Source organism: Myotis brandtii, unplaced genomic scaffold (genome assembly GCF_000412655.1).
Source record: "Myotis brandtii unplaced genomic scaffold, ASM41265v1 scaffold133, whole genome shotgun sequence".
NCBI classification, from domain to species: Eukaryota; Metazoa; Chordata; class Mammalia; order Chiroptera; family Vespertilionidae; genus Myotis; species Myotis brandtii.
Window position 1 is genome coordinate 2322586 of NW_005354718.1, and position 10242 is coordinate 2332827.

Consider the following 10242-nt stretch of genomic DNA (forward strand, 5'->3'; position numbering starts at 1 on the left):
CACGGGTCCTGCGTCTTCATTGGACGCCGCGAGCCCGGGGCCCTGCAGCGCAGGCGCGGCCTGGACACGCCCTTCGGCTCCAAAGCATCGGTGAGGGGTGGGATAGAATGTGCGTTTGATGAGGGGATCAGCCTTTCTATTGGTCAGCTCCAGGAAACCCCGCCTTCGGTACATTTTTAACCAATGGAAGTGCAGCATTCTTAATTTAAACTGTGTATAAAGCTTGGCTGGGTCAACGACTGTAGTGCGCTTGAGTTTTGAACCGCGCGCCGGAGTTTGGAGGGTACTTCGCCTGGTTGCCTGGATTGCAGGTCGGGATGACCGTCCCCTCCCTCGAGGAGCTGGACTCCTTCAAATACAGTGACTTGCAGAACTTGGCCAAGAGTCTGGGCCTCTGGGCTAACCTGAGGGTAAGGAGCGGGCGGTACCGAACGGTAGCGGGTGGGGTAGGCTGAGCGGCCTCGCGGAGAAGCGGTGGAGAGGGACCGAGCGGGCCCCTGCGGGTGAGGGAGTAGGTATGGTCTCGAGTATCGCTTCTACTGCAAAAGTGGGGCGGAAGGGGAACCTTATTCTTCACCTGATCTTGAGGCTGACTTTTCTGGGGGCTCCCATAGGCCTCGGCTTCAAAAGGATTGGTTTGGTTTGGTTTTATTGGAAATACTCTGATACTTCCCAGGGCATCAGTTACGAAATGCAGGCCCAGAAAGCTCAAGGAACGCTCTAATGCCCATTAATTGTAGGCAGTCGCGGAAATAACTGCCTTGGCTTTTGGAAAATTCAACATAGAAGCACATATATAATTTGTAATAGCACCCAGAATCTCTTAATACTTTATTGGGGGACCTGGAAGAAAGGATTGTTTTTAAGGGACCATCCCTATGGACACATTTTTATAACTCAGCCTTGATCTGGAATGATCGTTCATTTATTGATCACTATTGTGGTGTTTCCAAACCAGTAAGGTCTTTGACTCCGAGGCTGCAAAATGTTGGAGGGAAATGTGGCGATTCAGTTTGGGATTGGGTTTCTGTATTAGATTCTGGTGGCATTTTCTCATATAGTGCTAATGTATACTCCGGAGATTTGTTCTTATGGCCTTTAAATGGTTTAAACAAAATAATCAGTGCTCAGGTATCTGTTGTGGCAGAATAATCTAGGAGTGTCTTTGGAGATATTCCTGAGCTATGAAGTTTAATGGTTCCCTAATACTTCGTAAACAAAGCCGAATACCTTAGCTTAAATTCCTTAGGCTTTTTGCAATCTGGCTAGAATCTTTTATCCAAGACTGACTGCATCGAAACTTGGTACCTTTGCCCATCTTATTGCCTTTGCTAATTTTGACCCTTCGGCCTCAGATCACCTCCTTTCTCTTGTCTTCTTTATCTGCACGAATCATTTCCATTTACTCTTATTTTCTCCATTTTATTTAATTTATTGGGGTGACTTTGGTTAATAAAATTAAATAGTCTTCAGGTGTACAATTCTGTGATACATCATCTGTATATTGTGTGTTCACCACCCCAAATTAAGTCTCCTTTCATCAGCATTTACCTCCCCATACCCTCTTCTATCTCCCCCATTCCTCCTTTTCCCTCGGGTAATCACCATACTGTTGTCTGTCATGAGTTTTGTTTTCTTTTGGTTTTTGCTTAATCCCTTCATCTTTTCCACCCAGCCCTGCAACTCCCCTCCTCTCTGTCACGGTCCCACTGAACTGTCATCACTGACTTGATGCCCCATCCCCTCCTCATTTCCTTAGCCACAGGTCCACCACCCCAGTAACCCCAGGAGCCAGCCCTCTGTGCTTTTAAACAGTTTAATTTTAAGTACTGTCTCTGAGCGCTTGCAGGCTTCCACCTTGTACTCTGGCTATTTGTGTGTGTGTGTTATCTTCTCTACTAAAAGTTAAGTTCCTTGGACTGGGATCTTTTCATCCTTCCACCTTGGAAGCCTTCACAGTACTACTAAGTCAGTACGTTTTATATAGGAGATGCTGAGTATTTATTCAGACTGTTATTGACACCTACTTTTTGGCAGTGCACCACACGATAGCAAGAGATTTACAGAAGAGGTTTCTACCTGAGTTCAGTGCCCTGACAGTAAGGCCCCACAACCACTTGGATCTCTAACGAGCTATTGCAAGTTTAGATCTTTTTCTGAAAGTCCCACCCATCATTGTCTCTTGAGGCACCTGATCTGAGGTAGTTAATTAATCATCTGTTTTCATAGAGGTGGAGTAGTACAGTATTTGTTACTATAGACCCCATTGCCTGCCTTGCACACAATATCTGGCACATAGTAGGTGTCAAATATTTGTTGAGAGGTACAATTCTCAGGCAAATTTGATTGTATAAGACTTTATTATAGCCAATGATAAAAAGACACCTTTGACATGGAGAAAATTAAATTTGGACTAGGTATTAAATTCTAGATATTGTTCATTGTATTCAGTATGATAATGGTATTGTGGCTATGTTTCTCTGTTATTTTTTTACTAGTAAGTCCTTATCTCTTGGTAATACCAAGTATTTACAGGTGAAATGTTAGATGCCTTGGATTTGCTATGAAATACTTGGGGGTTGTAACATGGGGGTCCATTACACTAGTCTCTACTTTTGTATGTATTTGAAATTTTCCATAATTAAAATATTTTAAATTATTTATAGTCGGTGCAGCCCAGGAGCTCCTTAAATCAATTGCCTTTTTAAATTCCAAGTACATAGCAAAAATGAATAAATTGCTCCAAGAAATTATCAAGATTTAGTTATTTTAAAAAATGTAACAGTTACACCAGTCTGATGACATGCTGAAGTCTCTACCCTAATGGCAAGCCCAGCTGTGTTCTCTCACAACACCCTGAGCTTCCTCATGCTGGCACTGACCCCACTGCGTTGTCCTTGCCTTTCCTTGTCTTGTCTGATTTCACTGCTGCGAAGTCTGTGAGGGCCGGGACCAGTTCTGTTTCAGTCTTTATTTTATTCCCAGAGCCCACTGCTCAAAGGACATTTGATGAATACAAGAACAGAAAGAAATGTTCAATGTATCTGTCTTGCTTATTTGATTTTTGGCTTTACTGTTAAGAACTTTAACTTTCCTGCAGGCAGACAAGCTGCTAAAAGCCTTGAAAGCCCACCTGAAACGGGAAGCAAGAAAAGAAAATGGAAATCAGGTAAGTAAGGTTTTTTCATCACCTGTTTAGCAAAACAATCATGTTTAGATAATGAATGATACACACAATTAGTGATGTCTTTTAAGACATACTGTTTATTACCAAAAAGATCATGATTGGTTATGGTGAATCCTTTCATAAAAACTATTGGTTGTAAATGGTGAAAGTGTCTTGCAGCAAGTAATCTGTTGAATAAGATGTTCTTGTACAATTGCAAAAGTTAACAATTCAGTTGCCAAAAGTTGTAAGAGATAACTTGATATGAGTAGGGAAGGAACTAGATTCAAAGTCAGAAAAACCCAGGTTAAGTAGCAGCTTTGTCATTTTCTAGTGTATCACCTGAGAAAACTCAAACTCCTTGATTCTTAGTTTCCCTGTTCTGAGTGAAAGATGCTTGTAGCAAATTGTAAAGCACTGCTGATGGCAGAGGTTGTCATGGCTGCTTTAAATCTACACCACAGATTTCTGAGGGCATGCCGCCTGAAAGGATCAGTGAAGGCTTCATTAGGGCCAGGTTTCTTAACTTGAAATAGGGAAAGTGTTGAAAGGCCTTATGGAACTGGGCCTTGGAGAGCATCTGTTATGTATCTGGAAATGAATATAAACATGAACTGAAAATCTAACTTCCTCTTCTCTGACTGTATATAGTCTTTGTAACTGTATTCCAAGTTATAAACATTTAAAATTCCTTTGATTCCAGGTTTTAATTAACTAAAAATAGACAACAAAAAAGAATTAATAGTTTTTACATCAACTAAATAATTTCATTTGTGTGTGTGTGTTTAAATGATTAAGGATACATGATTATAGTGCTATCTGAAATCCTGATTTACTTTGGATAGTAATTGATAAACTAAATTTAAAATGATCTATCATATTTTAAATTCAGCATCTCAGGAGCCATTCTTTTTTAAAAAGTTACACAAGAGCAGGATGCTAGTCAACATTCAGTCAGATAGAGAATTCCTAAGTGGTGAATCTATCAATCGTGAGCTTAGATTGGTGGAAAAATCTGACGGACAAAAAGTTTATTTAAGACTACAGGAGTCAGCACAATCCAAATACATGGCAAAGAGATCATTAATGTCCCCAAGGATAGACAAACAAGTAAGCTTCCAGACCCCCAAATCATTACCTGGGGAATGCCCAGGTGTGGATCATACCTGAATGAGTGTGACATCAGACCTTATGGAAGCCTAATTCTCTCACTAGAGGTCAGCCTTAACTATGAATTGGAGCAGCTCTAGATGTAGGTTAGTCTGGCTGTGTGCCTCTTCGGTCTTTTTTTTTTTTTTTTTTTTTTTTAATTTCAGAGATGAATGGAGAGGAAGAGAAAGATAGAAACATCAATGATGAGAGAGAGTCATTGATCGGCTGCCTCCAGCATGCCCCCTGTTGCGAATCAAGCCCGCAATCCAGGCATGTGCCCTGACCGGGAATTGAACCATGACCTCCTGGTTCATAGGACACTCAACCACTGAGCCACGCCTGCCGGGCCTTGGATTTAGATAAGTCTGTTAGAGTTAAGCATGGCTCATTCAGGAATGAACACATCTTCGCTATCACTGTTGGCCTCCCGTCTAACATATCATGGTTAAGGTGTGTGGGGTTAAAGCAAGACATCTCTGAGAGTTGTGCTAACAGGCTTCTAAACCAGCTATAGCACCTATACTGTGAAGTGCTACTATGGGGGCTGGATTAGAGGGTGGGGTGAATAACCACTTTAAAAGTATCTGTATATTCCAGTAATACACGGTGTAACCCGAAGGTACCACTTTTGTAGTGGAAAATTTCTTCTTTTTCTTTTCACTGTCTTCCCCACAACTATTCGGGGAGTTGGGAAGTCAGATCCATATAGTATCTTTCTACTCTCATATAAATATCCCTGCTCCTTTGAAGTTATGCTCACCTATTCTCATTTCTTATCTGTTGGCCTTCCTGTTGCTTTCTGATGTTCACTGTCTTCTTGTCTTCTTCATCACCTCATGTCCTGACCTTATTTGGGGTGAATTCAAAGGTTCATCTGGATGTCTCTTATACCCTTGTCTCCTGGTTCCTTAACTCCTATGACTTTCTTTCTTTCTTTCTTTCTTTTATAATTTTATTGATTTTTCACAGAGAGGAAGGGAGAGAGATAGAGAGTTAGAAACATCGATGAGAGAGAAACATCGATCAGCTGCCTCCTGCACATCTCCCACTGGGGATGTGCTCGCAACCCACGTACATGCCCTTGACCGGAATCGAACCTGGGACCCCTCAGTCCGCAGGCCGACGCTCTATCCACTGAGCCAAACCGGTTTCGGCTGACTTTCGTTTCTGCTATTCATCAGCCATCCATTTCATTGAGCATATTCTGGACTTTATATCCCTTGGAACTATACTAGTTGGTAATATTTCACCTCTGACTAAAACCTTCCACTCTCTAAGCATCCTTATTCTTTCACTCCCAACACATTTACTTTATTTATATATTTTTTATTGATTTCAGAGAGGAAAGGAGAGGGAAAGAGAGATAGAACATCAATGATGAGCAGGAAACATTGATCAGCTGCCTCCTGCACACCCCTCACTGGGGATTGAGCCTGCAACCCGGGCATGTGCCTTTGACCAGAATCGAACCTGGGATGCTTCAGTCGGCAGCCCGACGCTCTATCTACTGAGCCAAACCAGCTAGAGCCCAACACATTTACTTTATACTGTGGTTCTCAATCCAGGTTGTGTGGGAAAATCATTTGGGGAGAATTATTTTTAAAAATACTGGTATATAGGCCTCACCAAAACCCAGGCCAACTAAATCACTCTCAGAGGGTGGGGTCCAGGTATTATAGTGAAATGGACTGAAAAGTCAGGATACAAAGCAGCCTACCCCCCACTTCCATGTGCGGCTAAAATATTAGAAGGTTTCTCTGTAAGGAAAGTAAATGGTTATCAAGCAAAGGGCTTCTGGCAATCAAGGATCCCCAGCACCATAGCCTCCTCCTAAGGAACCTACTAGATCAGATTCCACCAGATAACGAGCACTCACATTCAAACTCCTAATGAGGTTTTTGCTCTGAAATATGAATAAAAGACCAATAGTCATAGGCTTTTGAGGAAAACCTGTAGTCAGAATTTAAGGAAAAGAAAAAAATGACCCTAGGCTCTGGCTGGGTAGCTCCGTTGGTTAGCTCATCATCCCCAAACACCAAGGTTGTAGGTTTCATCCCTCAGTCAGGGAACATACAAGAATCAACCAATAGCCAGGCTGGGGTGCTCAGTGGTTGCACATCCACCGATGAACCAGAAGATCACAGGTTGATTCCCAGTCAGGGCACATGCCTGTGTTTCCAGCTCGATCCCTACTCAGTGGGGGGCATGTAGGAGGCAGCTAATCAGTGATTCTCTCTCATCATTGATGTTTCTATCTCTCTCCCCCTCTCCCTTCCTCTCTGAAATCAATAAAAAAAATATTTTAAAAAAATGAACCAATGAATCAATAAGTGGAACAACAAACTGATGTTTCTTTCTCTCTAAAATCAATTTTTTAAAGAAATTACCCTAAACAAAACAAAGATGATACAGAAAACAAAATTTTTTTGTTTTATTTATTTATTTTTTAATTAAATCTTTATTGTTCAGGTTACATTTGTTCCTCTTTTTTTCCCCCCCATAACTCCCCTCCTCCCAGTTCCCACCCCACCCTCTGTCCTCATCCATAGGTGCACGATTTTTGTCCAGTTTCTTCCCGCATCTCCCATTCCCCTTTCCCCGCCAAGAATAGTCAGTCCATTCCCTTTCTATGTCCCTGATTCATTATAATCACCAGTTCATTCTGTACATCAGATTATTTATTCACTTGATTCTTAGATTCACTTGTTGATAGATGCATGTTTGTTGTTCACAATTTGTATCTTTACCTTTTTCTTCTTCCTCTTCTTAAAGGATACCTTTCAGCATTTCGTATAATACTGGTTTAGTGGTGATGAACTCCTTTAGCTTTTCCTTATCTGTGAAGCTCTTTATCTGACCTTCAATTCTGAATGATAGCTTTGCTGGATAAAGTAATCTTGGTTGTAGGTTCTTGGTATTCATCACTTTGAATATTTCTTGCCATTCCCTTCTGGCCTGCCAAGTTTCTGTTGAGAAATCAGCTGACAGTCGTATGGGTATTCCCTTGTAGGTAATTGAGTCTCTTTCTCTTGCTGCTTTTAAGATTCTCTCTTTGTCTTTTGCTCTTGGCATTTTAATTATGATGTGTCTTGGTGTGGTCCTCTTTGGATTCCTTTTGTTTGGGGTTCTCTGCGCTTCTTGGACCTGTAAGTCCATTTCTTTCACCAGGTGGGGGAAGTTTTCTGCCATTATTTCTTCAAATAGGTTTTCAATATCTTGCTGTCTCTCATCTTCTGGCACCCCAATTATTCTGATGTTTGTACGCTTGAAGCTGTCCCAGAGGCTCCTTACACTATCTTCGTATTTTCGGATTCTTTTTTCATTTTGCTTTTCCGGTTGGGTGTTTTTTGCTTCTTCGCATTTCAAATCTTTGGCTTGATTCTTGCGCTCCTCTGGTCTGCTATTGGGTGTCTGTATAATATTCTTTATTTCAGTCCGTGTATGCTTAATTTCTAGTTGGTTCTTTATCATAGCATCGAGGGTCTCATTAGTTTTCGTGACTCTCTCCTCAAGTTTATTGACAGCTTCTAGCACATTTTTGCAAGCCCTCAAAATTGCGATTTTTAGCTCTATATCCTCCATTTCTGTCATGTTTTTTTGTCTCCGCATTTTTTATGCTTTCTTGGTGCACCCCCTAGTGGTCTTTGTGCGCAGTCTTGTTCTAGTTGAGCCTTGATTGTTGTAGTTAATACTAGAGGGATTTGACCACCAGGCCGACTGGCTGTGTGAATCAGCTGTGTCTGCCGCGGAAAACTTCTGTCCTCTGGGGAGGTGCTAATCTAGCCTTTGCCTGAGGCGATCTGGCAAATGGCTCTGCGCAGGGCTTGGGCGGGGCGGGCTCAACAGGGCGGGCGGAGGGAGCCGTTATGGTGCCCTCAGTCCTGTTCCCAGAGGCTCTGCTTCTCAGAACCCCCGGAACCGCTGCAAACCTCGGAGGGAAAGCTGCCTTCCAACTGATGCCAGACACTCCCGCTTCTCCCGTTTGGGTCCGAGTCCCCAGCGATTCGCCCGTATCTGGAGCTCAGAGTCTGAGACTCCCCCCTGACCGAAAACGACAACCGCGCTCTCAGCCACCAGCCCGCTTTGCGCGCGCACCTCCGCACCTGAGTATTTTCCACACTGCGCCTCCTCTGAGCCTCGGTGTGCTGTTATTTTTCCTTCTAGTTGAAGAGTCTCTCCTCAGCCAGCCTTCGTGTGGTTCTGGGTGATGTCCGTTCTGTCTTTTAGTTGTATTTTTGAAGTGGTTGTTTGCGGCAGCCGTCTCCGGTGTTTACCTATGCCGCCATCTTGGTCGAATCTCCCAAAATTTTTTTTGTTTTAAAAAGTCTTACAATAACTTAGAATCAAGCTACACAGAAAAGGCACCGATGATTCGGTTAAGATTACATAATAGGCTGTAAATGTTATCAACTTGGATGCTTAAAGAGAATAGATGACAGAAATTGAGAGGGGAAGGGAAGTGTAGGGATGCTAATAACTGAAGTTTACAAGTAGATGTATATAGTTGTGGAACAAGATTTAAGGTCTTTAGTATATTTAAAGCTGCACAGGTATCTAATTGAGTGATTAAAGTGGTATGATTCTGTTAGGAAGAACATGGGGAGGTGAGGGATACAAATGAGATAAATTGTAGCACATGATAGGCACTAAATATAGCTATTGGAAATGTAAGCGGAAAAAAAAGAAAATATAAGTGAATATCTCATCAGCAAATCACTGGTGATATATAAGTAGCCACCTGAAATTAAGCTTGAGAAATAGGAAAGGTAGGCAGAGAACCAACTGCTTGTCATTATAATCTCTTTAGTATTTTTTTTTAGCCATATGTACATGTTTTTAATTATTTTATTTTTAAAAATTAGAACTTTTAACAATAAAGATTTAATAAATAAATAAATAAATAAATAAATAAATAAATAAATAAAATAAAATAAAAGCCGGTACATTTACTAGGCCAAAAAAAGTGTTAAATAAAAAAAAAGAAATATTAGATTGAAGGGTATTTGCATGTTTAAAAAGAAAGTAAAAAGAAACAGGTGGAATTAATTCTAATGACATGTTATATTTGATCCAAAATATTATTTTTCAACATATAATCAATATAAAATTTATTAATTAGATATTTTGCACTTAAAAATTAGAACTTTTAGTTTATTTAAAAAAATTAGAAAAGCACCAAAAACAAACCAAACCTTTCCTTTATAGTCTACAGGTTAAAAAGCCTCCCCTCACGTGAGTATTTTCTAGTGCTTTTATCTTTTGATCTTTTACATTTAAATTTCTAATACATTCAGATTTCATTTTGGTGTGAGAGAATGATCGAGGTTCATTGTTCCCCCCCCAAAAAAATATTGAAAACAATTTTCTCAGCATCACATGTTGAATAATGAATCCAACCTTCCCCGACAAATATGAAGTGTAACAATTATCACACAATGATTTAGTATATAAGCAGGTCTGTTTGAGATGTTCTGGTAACCTGTACTGCACTGTTTTGACAATGTAGCTCTTTACTTTTACTTTATGGTAGAGAAGTGCTGTCCTTACTTTACTCCTCATTTTCACCTTTGACAAGTTACTTTGGACTCTCTAAGCCCCCGTTTCCCCATCTGTGCACTGTGGATAATATTACCTATCTCATATGCTTTGAGAAATAAATGAGATAATCAAGGTAAACAGTTCAATAAAGTTGTGATATTAGCTGTAATTATTATTAGTTATAGGGTACTGCCTAGTACATAGCATATATTCAATAAATTCATGCACTTTTTTTTAACAGAATGCCAGGCATCCATTACATATGGTAAACAGTATAAAGTTGTGATATTAGCTGTAATTATTATTAGTTATAGGGTACTGCCTAGTACATAGCATATATTCAATAAATTCATGATGCTTTTTTTAACAGAATGCCAGGCATCCAT

General features: G+C 40.5%; 1 protein-coding gene across 3 annotated transcripts in view; it reads left to right on the top strand.

Annotated features, from left to right (window-relative positions):
* Positions 1 to 214: 214 nt before the first annotated feature.
* The window catches only part of NUSAP1 (nucleolar and spindle associated protein 1), a 37354-nt gene continuing 27326 nt past the window's right edge, over positions 215 to 10242 (top strand). For 2 of the 3 annotated variants that reach the window (XM_014534802.1, XM_005860259.2), the window contains exons 1-2: positions 216 to 410; positions 3101 to 3169. In XM_014534802.1, the coding sequence (XP_014390288.1) occupies positions 318 to 410; positions 3101 to 3169 (162 nt within the window). In that variant the 5' untranslated portion in view covers positions 216 to 317. Of the gene's footprint in view, positions 411 to 3100; positions 3170 to 10242 lie in introns of all 3 variants that reach the window. The other variant, XM_014534803.1, reaches the window with a different exon arrangement.